The sequence below is a fragment of the Muscardinus avellanarius genome (assembly GCF_963383645.1).
Source record: "Muscardinus avellanarius genome assembly, chromosome: 13".
Classification (NCBI taxonomy): domain Eukaryota; kingdom Metazoa; phylum Chordata; class Mammalia; order Rodentia; family Gliridae; genus Muscardinus; species Muscardinus avellanarius.
Window position 1 is genome coordinate 67,491,528 of NC_137799.1, and position 17,319 is coordinate 67,508,846.

Sequence of the window (17,319 nt, forward strand, 5' to 3'; positions counted from 1 at the left end):
CAGGAGGATCACAGTTCACAGACAGCCTACCCTACTTAGTAAGGCCCTTTGCAACTCAGTGAGACCCTATTTCAAAAGAAAGAATAAAAAACAGAGCCGGGGGTGTTGCTCAGAGGTAGAATGTCCCTGGGTTCCATCCCTAGTACTGCAAGACAAACAAACAAACAAAAAAAAAACTGAACCAATAATTAATCACCCTCCAAAACATAAAGAACCAGGTTGATGTGTTTACAATAGAATTCTACCTAAAATTTAAAGAAGGAATCACACCAGTTCTCTGTAAGATAGGGGCATGGGGAATACCTTCTAACTCATTCTGAGGCCAGCATTCTCTCATAAACACAGATGCAAAAACTCAACAAAAATTAGTAAATTAAGTCCAACAGTATATGAAAAGAATTATGCCCCATAACCAAGTAGGATATATCCCGGACACAAGAAAGTAAACTAATATAACTACCACATGGAAAGGCTAGAGAAGAACAATTCACACGATTATAACAATACATGCAGAAAAAGCACCTGACATATTAACAACTATCCATGATAAAAACTCTCAGCAAACTAGGAATAGAAGGGAACTTTTTCAACTTGATAATGAACACCTACAAAATATCCATATCTAATACTGAACTTGTTAGCAAGAAACTCAGGCTTTCACACTAGGATCAGGAAAAAGGCAAGGAAGATCCTACTCTGTACTGTTTTTCAACATAGAAGCACAAGTCATAGCTAACTTAGTGATACAAGAAAAGGAAATAAAATCCATACATACTGGGAAGGAAAAAGTAAAACTGTCTTCATTCAAAGATAACATAATCATCTATATAGAATATTTTAAATGAATCAACATTAACATAACTCTGGAACTAGTAAGCAATGACAGCAAGGCTAATAATATACAAAAGCCAAGCCATACACACATTTGTAATTCCAGTACCTGGGAGACTGAGACAGGAGGATTACAAGTTTGAAGCCAGCTTCAGCAATTTCGAGAGACCATGTCTAAAAATAAAAATTAAAAAGGTCTGAGGATAGCCCGGCGTGGTGGCGCACGCTTGTAATCCCTGCGCTTGGGAGGCGGAGACAGGAGGATCACGCAGGTCTAGCGTAAGAAACCCTGTTTCAAATATAAAATAGGTCTGGGAGTGTAGCCCGGAGGAATATATACAAACTTATTTAACAAATACTAAAAACTGATGAGAGATATCATAGAACTAAATAAATGAAAAGATATTCCATACTAGTAGACAAAAGGATCAATATTGTAACAGTGTCAGTTCTTCCCAACTTGATCTACAGACTCAATGCAATCTCAGTCAAAATCCCAGCAAGTTATTTTGTGAACATCAAGAAAATAATTCTAAACTTTATATGGAGAGGCATAAGATCAAAAAGAGCCAATATTAAAGAACAGGGTGGAAGATTGATACCTGACTTCAAGACAATATAACAACAAATAGTGCTAAAACAACCAAACATCAACATCCACAAAAATGAATCTAGATACATTCCTACACTATTCACAAGAATTCAAAATAAATCAGAGCTCTAAACAAACAATTCTTAAAAAAGAACAGAGCAAAAGAAACTAGACAATATAAGATATGACAAGGACTTACAGACAACACCAAAAGCACACTATCCAAAGTAAATTTTAAAAAGGAGAGACTTGGAGAACTTACACTACTTCACTGGATCTATGTTAACGCTATAGTAATGAAGATGTGTGGTACTGGCATCAAGATAGACAAAGAGATCAATGAAACAAAACAGAGTCCAAAAGTACAAAAGTCAATAAAGGTGCAGAAGTTAATTCAATGAAGAAAGAGCAGCATTTGTTTTTCAACAAATGGTACTCAAACAATAGGGTATATTTATATAAAAAAGGAACTTCAAGCCAGGCATGATGGCACACATCTGTAATCCCAGTACTTGGAAGGCTGAGACAGGAGGCCTGCAAGTAAGAGAACAGCCTCAGTAGTAGAGACCTTCATCAACCTAGGAAGATCATTTCAAAATAAAACTAAAAATAGGGCTGGACGTATACCTCAGAGATAGAATGCCTCTGAGTTCAGTCCTTAGTAAAACACACACACACACACATACACACACACACACACACACACACACACACACACACGGAAATTCAAGCCATACTTTGTGTTATATATATTAATTCATAGTGTTTTATATACCTTTATATAAAACCTAATCCATAAAAATTCAAGATTATAGGGGGAAAAACCCTTTGTCGCCTTGGGTTAGGCAATGATTTTTTAGATAAGACCCAAAAGGCATGATTTAAAGAAGAAAATCAATTAATTACTTCATAATTAATAAAATTAATATAAATTCATAAAAATTAAATATCCTCAAGAGGTGCTACTAAAAGAGATATGCCAGAATAAAAATATTTGCAAATAGCATATTTAATGACTTGTATCTACAACATATAAAGAACTCTTCAAACAGAACAAATATTAACAACCTAGTATATAGGCAAAAATTTTAAACAAAACAACTACAGTATTAGATTTTACCATGAAAAATATCTATAAAGTCCCACTGACATAAATAACTGGATAAATTATCTATGAAGCCATACTGATATAAGTAACTGGATAACTATAAGAGGAGGGACAGTATTTCCCTACACCAGAATTCCAATTAGTAAACTAGTAGGAAAGAAGGAGACAGATAATCATCATTTGGTAAAGACCACAGATTACTAATAGGTGAAGATAAGATCTAGTGATGGATGCTAAAATTAGTAAGAAAAAGTTCCAGAAAAAGCAAGATTTTTATATTATCTCCTCCAACCTACATTTTTGTTGTTGCTGTTTGTTTTGCAGTACTGGGATAGAACCGAAGGGCTTTCTACCCCCGGGCTACACTCTCAAATCTATTTTATATTTTATTTGGAAACAGGGTCTCACAAAGTTACTGAGATTCAGCCTAAGTAGCTGAGGCTGGCTTCGAACCTATGCAATCCTCGTCTCAGCCTCCCATGTGCAAAGCACAAGGATTACAAGTGGGTGCCATCATGCCCAACTACATTTTATATTTTTTAATTATAAAAGGAAAGATAGTAACTTCACAATGGAGAAAGCACTTGTCAACTTATACCAACTTAATGATGTTCTTTCTTACTGGTAGTAAACATCATCTACCAGTAAAAAAGAATATAAAAAACTCTTTTATACCATATACTGAGAACACATTTGTGGTATACTTATAAAAATTATATAAACTCAGCCCATCTATGAGAAAATCAAAGAGACCCCAAAAGACACATTCTATAACATAATTGATCAGTACTCTTCAAAAGGATCCATAAAAATCCATGCTGGATTTTCACAGAAATTGACAATAAGATTATAAAATCTATACAAAAATGTAAAGAAACTACACTAGGTAAAATAATTTTGAAAAACAAGTACAAGATGCCAGGTGTGATGGCGCCCGCTTGTAATCCCAGTGCTTGGGAGGCGGAAACAGGAGGATCGTGCAGGTTCAAAGCCCCTCACTGGCCTAAGTGACCCTGTTTCCAAATAAAAATATAAAATAGGTCTGGGAGTGTAGCCCGGAGGTAGAAGGGTTCCATTCCCCAGTACCACCACCAAAAAAAAAAAAAAAGCTAAACCACAGCAAATGCTATTGTTTGTCCATAATATCATCCAGATTTTCACATGTAAATGTATGTATAATTTATGACTGAAATAAAACAAATGTCATGAGGAGACAAATAGCAACTCAAAAGTATAATGAACTTAAAAGAAACAAAAGTAATTTCCATGAGTCTAACAAACTGATGCCTGTTGGTCAGTAAGAAATTTTAATTAAGGGAATGTCTTTGTTGTAAATTAAAAAATATTTTTTAATTATAGATTTTTTTTGTGATGCTGAGGAATGGAACCCAGGGGCTTTTCTACCTCCGGGCTACACCCCAGCCCTATTGTATAATTTATTTATAAACAGGGTCTCACTAAGTTGCTGAGAGCCTAAGTAGCTGAGACTGGCTTCGAACCTGTGCGATACTTTCGAACCTGTGCAATTCTCCTGTCTCAGCCTCCCAAGCGCTGGGATTACAAGTATACGCCACCACACCTGGCTTTTAATTATAAATTTAATTATTCTAATTAAACTGCCTAATAAATACAGGTAAAATGTTTTTATGCAGTTCTTCTATCACCATGTAAGGTGACATAAAAACACTATATTAAATATTTAACAGTAAGAAATCTTTTAATTCTTCAATCCTTCTGATTTAGGTAAGCAAAAATCTGTACAAAGTGATACATTCTTTACTTCTAAAAATCTTATATACAACTGCTAATTCCCATTTTATAAAGGGAAAAACTACATTCCTACATTTAATAAAGGGAAAAACTACATTTCTTTGGCAAAAACTACATTCCTAGCCAGGAGTGGTGGCACACGCTTGTAATTCAGTTTGGGAGGCTGAGACCGGAGGATCGCAGTTCGTGGACAGCCTCAGCTACTTAGTGAGGCCTCCGCAATTTAGTGAGACCCTATTTCAAAACAAAGAATAAAAAACAGGGCAGGGGGTATAGCTCGGAGGTCAAATGCCCCTGGGTTCCATCCTCAGACCGGCACACACTCAAAAAAAAAAAAACAAACTACATTCCTACAATGTTTTCATTGTATTCCTTCATATAGTAATCTTCTATTCATACAAATGATACTAGCTTTCCACTTATGGTAAAGGTATAAATTATTATCCTGTGTGTGTGTGTGTGTGTGTGTGTGTGTGTGTGTGTGTGTTGTGTTCCTTTCTTCCTTTTTGGTACTGGGGATTGAACAAATGGGAATTCTACCTCCAAGGTACACACTCAGACCTTCAGTGATTATCTTGAACTCCCAGGCTCAAATGATCTCCTGTCTCAACCTCCCTAGTGCTAGGAGTACAGCAGCTCACCTGGCTTCATTAAAAGTTATAATGAAGCCACTTGTAATTTTAGTACTTGGAAGGCTGAGACAGAAAGACTGCAGGTTTGCAGCCAGTCTCAGCAACTTAGTGAGACCCTATTTTTGTTTTTTGTTTTGGTGGTGGTAAGAGGGATGGAACCCTTCTACCTCTGGGCTACACTCCCAGACCTATTTTTTATATTTTTATTTGGAAACAGGGTCTCTTAAGCCAGCGAGGGGCTTCAAACCTGTGCGATCCTCCTGTCTCCGCCTCCCAAGCACAGGGATTACAATCGTGCGCCACCAAGCCGGGCAGCGAGACCCTATTTTAAAATAAAAAAATAAAATAGGGCTAGGGGTGTAGCTCAAAGGTAGAATACCCCTGGGTTCAGTTTCTAGTACTAAAAACAAAAAGAAAGAAAAGAAGAGTTAGAAGGAATACGTAATATGTAAAGAAAGCAAACATAATGACTAAGGCAGTGAAGAATCTAAGTTTGGAAAACTCTGCCACATGGTGAAGAACCCAGTCCATAGCTCCACATGAATGCTTATCCATAATATGTCCCATGTCAATGATTCATAAGCATCTGAAGATGGCTAAAATACCTTTAAATTTGTTAATGGTGCTTCTTTTTCTTACATGACTTTCTTTTTTCTATGTATCATGTCAATATAAACATATTCTGGGAACCAGGAACTTGAATGGTTCCACATGAATGACTGCATAATAGTTTAAACTTTAATAAACTATAGATTATCTGATATTAAGAACGCTTACCATATATCATTTCTGTAATATAACTTGAACTGTATGTAATAAAAATACATTTAACTCATCTTCATTTACGTAATTCTAATTTTAAGTTTTCTGAATTTAAGTTGTATTTTTTTTTTTCTGGTACTGGGGATGAAACCCAGGGGCATTCTACCTCTGAGCTATACCCCCAGCCCTATTTTTTATTCTTTATTTTGAAACAGGTGTCACTGAGTTGCAAAGGCCTCACTAAGTAGTTGAGGCTGCCTGTGAACCGCTATCCTTCTGTCTCAGCCTCCCAAATGCTGGGATTACAAGTGTGCACCACCACACCCGGCTTCAGGTGTAATTTAATACTACCATTTTTGTTATAAGTCACATTTAAAAATTTTCCCATTATTAATCTGTAAAAAAGTTACACATAAAATAGCTATCTTGAACTCATTATATTAAGAAAAATGTATTAAGCATATGCTTTGTATGAAGCAATATTGATAATATGAAATAAGGTAGTTTCTGCCTTCCAAATTTATAATCTAGTTGGAAAAATAAAGCACAAGTGTAAAACTTACAATATAAATCAGAGTTCAAAGAAATAAATTTGTCTTTTTGTAGAGGACATGCTCTTGTCAGGATACCCTAAAACCTCCACAAAGAATTCTTAGAATAATCAAATCCAGTAAATTTTCAGGATACAAAATCAATATATAAAAAACCAGCTGTTTTACTATCTACTAACATACTGAAAAAGGAAAGAAATCAGGATGGGGTTGTAGCTCAGTGTTAGAATGCTTGCCTCGTGTGTGTAAGGCCCTAGGTTTGATCCCTAGCATCTCCTCCCTCCACAATTTTTATTTATTTTTTAATAAATAAAATGCCCCTGGGATGGAACCCAGGGGCATTTGACCTCTGAGCTACACCCCCTGCCCAATTTTTTATTCTTTATTTTGAAACAGGGTCTCACTGAGTTGCGGAGGGCCTCACTGAGTAGCTGAGGCTGTCCGCGAACCGCGATCCTCCAGTCTCAGCCTCCCAAATGCTGGGATTATAAGTGTGCACCACCATGCCCGCCCCCCCATTTGTAAACAATCCAATTTAAATTAGTTCCCAAAAATAAAATACTTAGAATAAACTTAACCAAGGAGGTGACATTGAAAACTATAAAACACCGATGAAAGAAACTGAACACAACACAAATAAATGGAAAGATATGCCATATTCACAGACTGGAAGGATATTGTTAAAATGTCCATGCTACCCAAACTGATCTACAAAACCAATGCAAAGCCTATCAAAATGATGACATTTTTCATAGAAATTTAAAAAGGAATCCTAAAATTTACACAGCACTCATAAGACCACAAACAGCCAAAGCAATCTTGAGAAAGAGCAAAACTGGAAGCATCATAAAGCCTAATTTCAAAGTAAGTTATAAAGTTATGGTAATCAAAATAGTTTGGTACTGGCATAAAAACACGGACCAGATCAATGCAACAGAAGAGAGTCTAGAAATAAAGCCACTTATGTATTATGGTCAACTAATCTTCAACAAAAGTATCAAGATCACACAATAGAGAAACGAGTCTTTCAGTGAACAGTGTTTGGAAGAATGGATATCCACATGAAAAAGAAAGTGGAGCGAGGTGTGGTGGCGCACGCTTGTAATCCCAGCATTTGAGAGGCTGAGACCAGAGGATCGCAGTTCAAAGACAGCCTCAGCTACTTAGTGAGGCCCCTCGCAACTGAGTGAGACCCTATTTCAAAATAAAGAATACAAAATTGGGCAGAGGATGTAGTTCGGAGATTAAATGCCCCTGGATTCCATCCCCAGACCCGCAAAAAAAAAGAAAGTGAACCCTTAAACATACACATACTGGACACCAACTACAAAACTCAAGACCGGTTAAAGACTTAAGTGTAACACCTGAACCCACTTAAATTCTTTTTTTTTTTTTTTTTGTGGTACTGGGGTTCCTGGAAGCCCTTCTACCTCCGGGCTACACTCCCAGACCTATTTTTACATTTTTATTTGGAAACAGGGTCTCCTAAGCCAGCCCGCATGGCTGGCTTCGAACCTGCACGATCCTCCTGTCTCTGCCTCCCAAGCGCGGGGATTACAAGCGTGCGCCACTACGCCCGGCAAACCCACTTAAATTCTAGAAGAAAATGGAGGGAAACTCCTTGATATATTGGTCTTGGTAATGATTTTTGGATACCAAGGTCAAGAAAAGCAAACATGAACAAGTGAAACTACATGAAACTAAAGTTACTGCATAGCAAAGGAAACAACCAACAAAATAAAGAAGCAACCTATGGAATAAAAGAAAATATTTGCAAACCATATAACTGACAGTGAGCAAACATCCAAGACACTTAAACTCATATAACAGCAAAAATAAATAAAGATAAAAAATGAGCAAAGGACCTGAATTGATGTCTTTCCATGGAGGACATAAAAATGGATAATAGGTACTAAACACCCCTAATAATCAGGAAAATAGAAATAAAAAACATAATAAGACAGTTCAGTCAAATGATAAAAAGTGCCGGTAAAGATGTTCAAAGGGAGCATCTGAACAGTGTTGGTGGCACTGTAAAACTGGTATAACAGCCAAGTGTGGTGGCACACGCTTGTAATCCCAGCATCTGGGAGGCTGAGACAGGAGGATCTGGGTTGCCACCAGCCTTAGCTATTTAGTGAGGCAATTTGCAACTCAGTAAGACTGTTTCAAAAGGAAGAATTAGCAGAGCCTGGTGGCGCATGCTTGTTCTCCCCCTCACTTGGGAGGCAGAGACAGGAGGATCACTCAGGATCGAAGCCAGCCATGCTGGCTTAAGAGACCCTGTTTCCAAATAAAAAATATATAAAATAGGTCTGGGAGTGTAGCCCGGAGGTAGAAGATTTTCCAGGAACCCCAGTACCACCAAAAAAACAAATAACAAAAAACAAAACAAAAAAAAAAAGAATTAAAAAAATAGGGCTGGAGGTATAGCTTGGAGGTAGAACGCTCCTGGATTCCATCCCCAGTACTTTAAAAAAAAAAAAAAAAAAAAGGTATAGCCACTATGAAAAACATTTCAAAGATTTCTCAAAAAAATAAAAAATAGAACAATTTTATTTTTATTTTTCAAAACAGAAAATTAAATGGGATCTAGAAGTCCCACTTGTGGATGGATGGATGGATGGATACATATATATTCCTATTCCAAGGGAATAAATCTGGACTCTCATATTCTCTGCAACATTATTCAAAACAGCCAAAATATGAAAACAATTTAAGCAATTTGAGTATAAATTGTATATACACACAATATAATAATATTCAGCCTTAAAATATATGGAAATCCTACATTTGCTACAACATGGATGACCAATGCTAAGGAAATATGCCAGACACAAAAAGACATACACTGCATGATTTCATATGCAGAATTTCAAGAAGCTGAACTCAGAAAGTGTAAGAGTGGTTGGCAGGGTCTGGAGGGTGGTCAAAGTAAACTTTCAATTACCAGATAAATAGTTCTGATCTAAGTGCAAGTACAGAGAAGTGACTGAAAGGTACTGGAGTTCCTATTAGCTATGCTGTGATTATCACCTCACAATATGTATGCAAATCAAAACATCCCACTGTTGCTGTAAGTATATACAAATTTCATTTGTCAATAATACCTTAATGAAACTGGGAGGGAAATAAAACAGTTCATCAACAAATGGACACATTTGGTTGTGCTAGGTAAAGAATGACTCATAGACAAAGGACTTCAATAGCAACTAGGGGATACTCTAATAGGTAAAGACAGAGCAACAGAGCATTCCAGGAAGGGAGTGTCTCTGATATCAAACTAACCAGTTTGAACTTCATTCTTTAATAAACAGCGACCCCTGGAAGACTTTCAAAGCAGAAAATTAATTATGAAGCTCTCTGGAGGCAGTAACAGAAAAGGGATGATAGGACAAGAAATGGGACCATTGAGAAAGTAGAGACACAAATTAAATGGCTTTCCTGAGGTCACACAGTTAATCATATACCTGATCCTATAACTTGGTTCTTCCAGCATCTATCTCATTTTTTCCAATATTAAGATACATTGACAGGAATATAAGTTCTGCTCAGGGCTACTCAAAGACATAATTTATTTGTAAGTCCAGTGATTATTTGCTCATTTCAACTTTTTAAAAAATTCTTTCATTGAGCACTGTAATTATACTTCAAAGCATGGTTCAAATGAACATGCATCCATCACTTGGTGTATTTCGTTCCACATCCCACTCCATTCCCTTCCCACCCCATATACATTAGGAATACCTTCATAAGTGGACATAATATTATTAAACTGTTTCCTTTCTAAATCCAAGCACCTAAAAACAATAACTCACAAACCTTTATCATATTAACAAACTAACATCCTTGGACAGAATATTTTCTACATATAATATGCCCTTTCTCTTTTACTATTTACCCTATTTTCAAAATTAGTATTAAAAAATATTTTGGGGGTATTTTAAATATTTGAAATAACCAGTGTTCTAAAAAACTGAGATATGGCTATCCATCTCATTTAGAATGAAGACACTATAAGGTACATTTTGAGACTCACATATGTAGATTTATATATTAACAAATAAGACATGTATTAAAGGAATAGTCATGGGGCCCTGATATAGAAAAAAATGTAGTTTATCTCATATAACAAACATATCCTCTTTTTGTAGAGAATCTTTATTATCAAAGTTAAATTCTTTAACAATATCCTTGACAGAAATACATCAATTATACCACCAATAAAGTTCCACTCCTATCTCCTCAACCTAAAATATACACAGAAAATCTGTCTTTTAGCACCCTTTTTCTGAGCGCCAGAATATTTGGATGATCCCTGTTACATACTCTTGAGTAGTTTTTAGAACTCTCCTTAGTACAATTATAATGTAGAGAAAGCAAAACACGTCAACACATCACACTAAAAACAAAACAAAAAACCTTCACACTTTAATGTTGAAATATTCTATTTTTAAAAATTCCCTTGAAAAGTTAAAGTGAATATCTACAAAAACTCTTTTGGTCATAAACAAGTCTAAGTAGCATTATGGTGTACTTCTCAATTTGGGGGTAGAAAATAAGTCTGGAGAGATATAGATCTAGTGCTGGAATTCCAAATAGCTACTTCGAATGCTAGTAGCTACAAAAGGTACATGAAAGTTCACTAGAAGGCCCATAAAATATATACAAGTTAGTCTTAGAGATTGTGTTTTAAAGTTCCCACCGTCTCACGAGTATTCAACACTTCACACATTGTAATTTGGGGGGGACAACATTAAAACAATCAGCGTACACTATTAAATGTATGTTGTTTCCATAAAGCTAGGTTTTTGTTTTGTTGGGTTTTTTTCTCCAGTACTGGGGATGGAACCCAGGGACATTCTACCTTCGAGCTCCACCCCCAGCCTTACTTTTCATTCTTTATTTTGAAACAGGGTCTCACTGAGTTGCAAAGTGTCTCTAAGTAGTAGCTGAGGCTGTTCTAGAACTGTGATCCTCCAATCTCAGCCTCCCAAATTTTGGGATTACAAGCATGTGACACCACACCCGGTTTACAAGCTTTTTTTGTTTTTAATGCATTCCTCCTAAGCTAGTTTAATTTACAAAGTGAACCTTAAGAAAACTGCAAGTAAGCAAATCTTATTATATCCTCTCATCTCTTTAAGCACGTATCTCCTTATTTACAAATGCCCTCAGATGGCTCTAAGACTTCAACTATGTAAAACCTTTAGATCTTCAAAATTCACTTGATTTTATAGAATTACTTGCACCTACAACCTTCCCAAAATCAAAGCTTTCACGTTGTGACTGCAAATTAATTCACTCTAAATTATCTGAGTATAACTGATAGCTCCTTAATTTACCTAGAGACATTTCACTTTTGACAAGGTTTGTTAATCTAAATTTATTTTAACTTACATAGTTTGAGACAGCTTAGAAAATCAATGGAAACTTTGACAGTGTGAGAAAAGGCATACATATCCCAAGATGACTAGAAGTTGAAGCCTGGCACCTGTTCCCCACTTACCCAGATACATAATCACAGAACTTAGAATCATCGTTCAATGTCTGATTTTTCTAAGTGACAAAGCTCGTGTCCAGAAATCAAGGTTAACAGTCATGTAAAACTACAGTGCAATGTGGCTTCCCCTAAGGTATTCCTGTTTCATTTCACTCCTTACCTCTGAACCCATAGACTTCCTAAATTTTAACTTTTCCCATACTAGATCTTAATAGTAGTGGCTCCTAGACTTTTGTAAAAAAGAAGCTGTGTGTACAGTAGGAGTTTAAAGAAAAGGAGTATGAAGACAGGCGTGGTGGCACACAACTGCAATCCCAATACTTGGGAGGCTGAAGCAGGAGGATCACAGGGTCCAGGCCGGCCTCAGCAACTTAAAAAGACCCTTAGCAACTGAGCAAAGGCCTATTTCAAAATAAAAAGGTCTTACAGTTTGGAGGGAGAATGCTCCTGGGTTCAATCTCCAGTATCAAATAAGTAAGTAAATAAAAGAAATAAAACAGGGCTGGAGGTGTAGCTCAGAGGTAGAACGCCCTTAAGTTCTATCCCCAGTACCACACATGAAAGAAAGAAGGAAGAAAGGAAAGAATGAGTACTTTTAAATTCTAGGGCTGTCTTGGGTTTATACTATGTCTAACTCTGAAACAAATAATAAGTATTCTTAATAATTCACACTGTCCCTAAAAAAGTTGAGTCCCATTTATATGTTCCTTTTATGAGAGAGTAAGGTGGTTTACAGGCTCTGGTCCACTAATTTCTCACATTAAATTTTCTTTTGTCTAAAATTAAGTCAAGCTGGGTGTGGTGGCACACGCTTATAATCCCAGCACTCGGGAGGCTGAGACAGGAGGCTCACAGTTTTGAGGACAGCCTCAGCAAGTAGTGAGCCTCTCCAATCTAGTGAGATCCTGTTTCAAAATAAAAAATTGAGCTGGAGGTATAGCTCAGAGGTTAGCTTCCCCTAGTTTAATCCCCAGTACCACCACCAAAAAAAAAAAAAAAAAGGGTCAGGTCTGCCATTTTAGAAGAAAATTTAAATTTTAGGCTTTACGATTTGTTATATTCAAGTGAAATTATATACTAAATTCCAAAAACAATTTAAAATTCAAGCTCTAATTATATTTCTGCACGCACTTTAGGGCTAATAGTTATATACATCGAAATAAATAGAAATTATTCAACTGGCATGTATACTGTAAATATCTCACTTAAGAACCAAATGATATCCAATGTACATATTCAAAAGTACAATTAAGCACTAGACAGAATATCGTATTGCTGGTATTACAATTTTATAACAAGCTGTTTTGATTTATATGTTAAAATTAGAGCAGCCAAAACTTTATGGCAAACAGTCTGATTTACAGCCTGTAAATAGTGATAGTCAGATTTACAACGATTACCTAATCCTATCACCAGTTTTAGCAGGGCTGTGTGTGACACTCTGTGTGAGGACAGTCAAGGGCATTATGGGCATTCCAATAATAACAAAGAGATGTGGAGGTTTTAATCAAACTAAAACCAGTATTTCACATAGATCTACTAAGGGCAAGGTCACAATCTCCACATGGTCAGATTAGCTTTGGGAAGAGAACTTCACTCTGACATCGACTAGTAATGTCTTCTGTGGAAGATAAAAGCCTTTTTATACCGTGAATTCTGCAGTTTGTAAAGATAGAACTATATTAGCAGCATTTGTAGACAACATTCCACCCCACACTTATTTTTCAAATTATTTGTCTTACAATTCGTAGTAGATACAAGAAGGAAAATTATAAACAAGACAAAGCAAAAACAGCACTCGGACCCATGCCTCTCCGAGTCTTATTTCCAGGTGTTACAACAAGGAATAGTGGGGCCAGATTAGAGTTCTACTATCTCGCCTCCTAACTCCCCTGCAATTCTCTGAAAGTCCAAGAGCAGCAGAGGAAAGGTCTACCCTGAAAGCGGGAAAGAGATGTTGGGGGTAGGAAGGTGTTGAAGAACCAGACCTCCAGTAAAAATAAAGAATCCTGGCACTGAGTTCCTAAAGATAAGTTACTGCGGGCCTGCAAAGTCTGACACTGCGAAAGCCAACAGGCTTTCCCCAACTCCAGAACGACGACCTTCCTTTAAAGCAAGGGGCAGATGGGACGCCTCGGCGGCCGGGTTCCTAATTCCGTGAAGTTTAAACTAATTTGCTCGCCGAGGAGGAGGGAAGGGCGCGTGCGGGCTGGAGCCCGGGGGCGCGGGGCGCGGGCTGGCGGAGGCCCGGCGGGGCGGCGGGGGCCCCGGGCCCGCGGCGGGTGGAAGTTGGGGGCGGGCGCTGCCCCGCGGCCGCGCTACTTACTCGGCTGTACCAGATGCTGAGGCGGGCCGGGGCCAGCACGGCGAAGAAAGCCCTCTGAGGGTCGGACTGGACGTGGAAGGGCGCCTCGGCCGCGCTCCCCGGGGGGCAGAGCAGCCTCTTGGGCCAGCCGCTCAGGAAATACATGGTCCTGGGGAGCCGCGGGCGCCGGGTGCCCGCAGCCCCCGGCCCGTCTGCCACTCTCAGCGGCCGCGGGCCGCTCGCCCGCCTCCCACACCGCCACCGGCCCTGTCGGCGGCGGCGATGGCGGCAGCTCGGGGCATCTGCCCGCGGGCCGGGCCGGGCCGGGCCGGGCCGACTCGAGGCTACGCGGCGCAGCACCCCGCGCAGACGGGGCCCAGGGTCGGGGATGGAGGGGAGGGCGGGCCGGGACCCAGGGGCGGGGAGCGCGGAGGCCCGCCCCGGCCCGGCCCCGCCCCTTCCTCGGCCGCGCGCGTCACCACGCCGCGCCGCGTGGGTGGGCGGGGCGAGCTGGCGCGCGTGCGCAGCAGCTTCTTTCCCTCCTGGCTCGCTGTTTTTTGAAGCTCCGCCCTAAAGCTCCCGGCTGGCCGTCTGCTGCGTCGTCACGCATGCGCTGTGGCTCTGCTCTGCCTTTGCTGAGCCTTAGATTTGCATTGCGGATCAAGTCAACACTGCGAGGCTCCAAAGCTGGGGGGCGGCCCCGGCTGATAGGCAGGAGCGAATCGCCTTTCGCCTGGCCAAATTTGACGTCCTCTCGGGATTGGTGGAGCGAGCGCGAGTCACGTGGCAGTCCCTGCCTGGACTCTTGGGTCAGGGTAGGACTTTGGGATCTTGGGTCACAAGCTCAGTAAAGGGCTGTAGGGGTCTTTACGGAATAAGCCCCTTTTTTATACCAGGATATGCAGTAAGAGCTGATGATGAAGTTCCTGCCTTTATGGAACTTACCTCCTCCTCATTCCATCAACAAATAAATGAGCCACCCACCATGAGAGTGAATCCTTCCCTCTGCCCCTCAGGAGTTTTGCATCATGTCTCTACCAACTATAGTGATAGACAAATCCAAGGCTGTCCCTTTTGCAATAGCAGTAGAATATGTTCTGCAAAACACTTAAAAAGTTTAGAGCTAGGGACACTAGAATTTGATATTTAGCTTTTTGACCCCAGGGATCACCTTTAACAATAACTACTTTGAAAGGGTTGACCCAGTGAAAACTTCTGAATAGGAGTGAGGGGCTGCGTCTAGAATAGAAGAGATGCTTCTCATTGTCTTCTCTCTTTTTTTTTTTTTTTGTACAGTTTACATTTTTCCATATTTTTGTATTATTTTTTCAATTAAAAAGCCGAGGTTTAAAAAATGTTAATCAGCATTAAGAACTACATTAATAACAAGCAAGAAAACAACCCATATCAGATACAGCATTGTAGCTGATACTCATAACAAAATACGTAACTTTGCATAATTTTTCTAAACGTTTGTCACATTGCATAGAAGATCAATAAAGAACTGCCTCACCACTCACTAGCTTCTTGTGGTTAGATTGTATCTCCTTCCTGGCGCTCTTCCCCCACCCTATCTAAACATAGTGTCCTGGAATGTAAGTAAGCACTATAAACTTTGAAAATACTTGTCAAATGAAATTGGATGAAACGCTGATCCAGCCGAATTACACCATTGGGCAAAGAGGTCCAGCAAGGTTTCTGGATGTTTCAAGGTAAACTTGTAGAAGAATAACAAAGTTGCATCATACTTTTCATCTTACTCAGATCCAGTTGTGTGCTTGGCAGAGAGAAAATTAAAATGTTAAGAATGCAGCAGTTCCACTGAGAGCATATTTGTCCCAGCTTTTCTTCAGACAGCCTTTGTTCTCATGAGCCTCATAAGTGGGAATATTTTCCTGCACTCATAATTAATTTAAGGAACTTTAATTTTTATTGTACTCAATTTTTACCAACTTGCCAACTTTAGAATCTAATTCCTCTGTCATCATTTAAGGTTTACAAAATAATTTCACATATTTAATCTGATTTAATTCCTCAGTAAACCTTCAATGTTTAATGTTGTTATTCTTACTTTCTTAACGAGGAAATAGAAAGGGAAGGGTGGATTTTCCTATATTCACTTGGCCTGAAAAGAACTGGTCTTCTTTCTTCATATTCAGTGGTCTTTAGACTGGATGGACTGAGATGAATTGTGATAGTTGCTCTGGCACTGAAGGAAGAGGAGACCGTGTGTGTGTGTGTGTGTGTGTGTGTGTGTGTGTGTGTGTGTGTGTGTATGAGAAGAAGAAATATCTGACTCTGCAACTCCTTGCTTGAAAGTTCTCCTACTGTAACAGAAACTTTATGAATTCAATTTCCTAACTGCCAGATATCATATTTAACTTCAGTTTTAAAATATTCTTGGGAGGCCGGGCGTGGTGGTGCATACTTGTAAATACCAATTCTTGGGAGGCTGGAACAGGAGGATTGCACAGGTTCAAAGCCAGCCTCAGCTACTTAGTGAGACCCTGCTTCCAAATAAAGTATGAAATGGGTCTGGGAGTGTAGCCCAGAGGTAGAAAAGCCCCTAGGTTCCACCCCCAGTACCACAAAAAGAAAAAATTATTGGGAGGCTGAGGCAGGAAGATTGCAGGTTCCTGACCAACCTCAGCAACTTAGTGAGACCTCTAGTAACTTAGTGAGACCTTATTTCAAAATGAAAGAGTAAAATAGAGCTGGTGGTAAAGCTTCGAGGTAGAATACCCCTGGGTTCCATCCCCAATGTAACATAGAAAGAAAGAAAGAAAGAAAGAAAGAAAGAAAGAAAGAAAGAAAGAAAGAAAGAAAGAAAGAAAGAAAGAAAGAAAAGAAAGAAAAGAAAAGAAGGAAGGAGCAAAGCAAAGCACACTAACAATTCCCATGTCCTGGACCTTCTTTATCTTCCTTTCTCTACTCTGCCACCAAGGCTTTTTATTCAAACATATTACACTCTATTCTGAGCTAAGACTAAACTGATAAACAAAAGCTAATAGTGTACATTTGCATATATCAAACTTATAGACTATTTATGATAAGAAATAATGTTGGTATGGGTGCATCAAAACAAGTATATGTATACACTGTGGATGGGATAATAATTGGTGCAATTTTTTTCTGACGGACAGTGGCGTTATATATAAAAAAGAGATATCTTAAAATATACATACATAAAAATATACATATTATTTCTTTCCTATAATTTTCTAAAGTAAGCAAAGGTGATATGTACAGTTTCAGCTTAAAAATG

At 38.7% G+C, this 17,319-nt stretch overlaps 1 protein-coding gene across 2 annotated transcripts in view; it reads right to left on the reverse strand.

The window, feature by feature from the left end:
- The window catches only part of RIC1 (RIC1 homolog, RAB6A GEF complex partner 1), a gene marked incomplete at both ends in the record, with an annotated part of 122,331 nt that extends 108,112 nt beyond the window's left edge, over positions 1–14,219 (reverse strand). For both annotated transcript variants that reach the window (XM_080708838.1, XM_080708837.1), the window contains one exon: positions 14,076–14,219. In XM_080708838.1, the coding sequence (XP_080564964.1) occupies positions 14,076–14,219 (144 nt within the window). The remainder of the gene's footprint in view (positions 1–14,075) is intronic.
- Between the last annotated feature and the right edge of the window lie 3,100 nt (positions 14,220–17,319).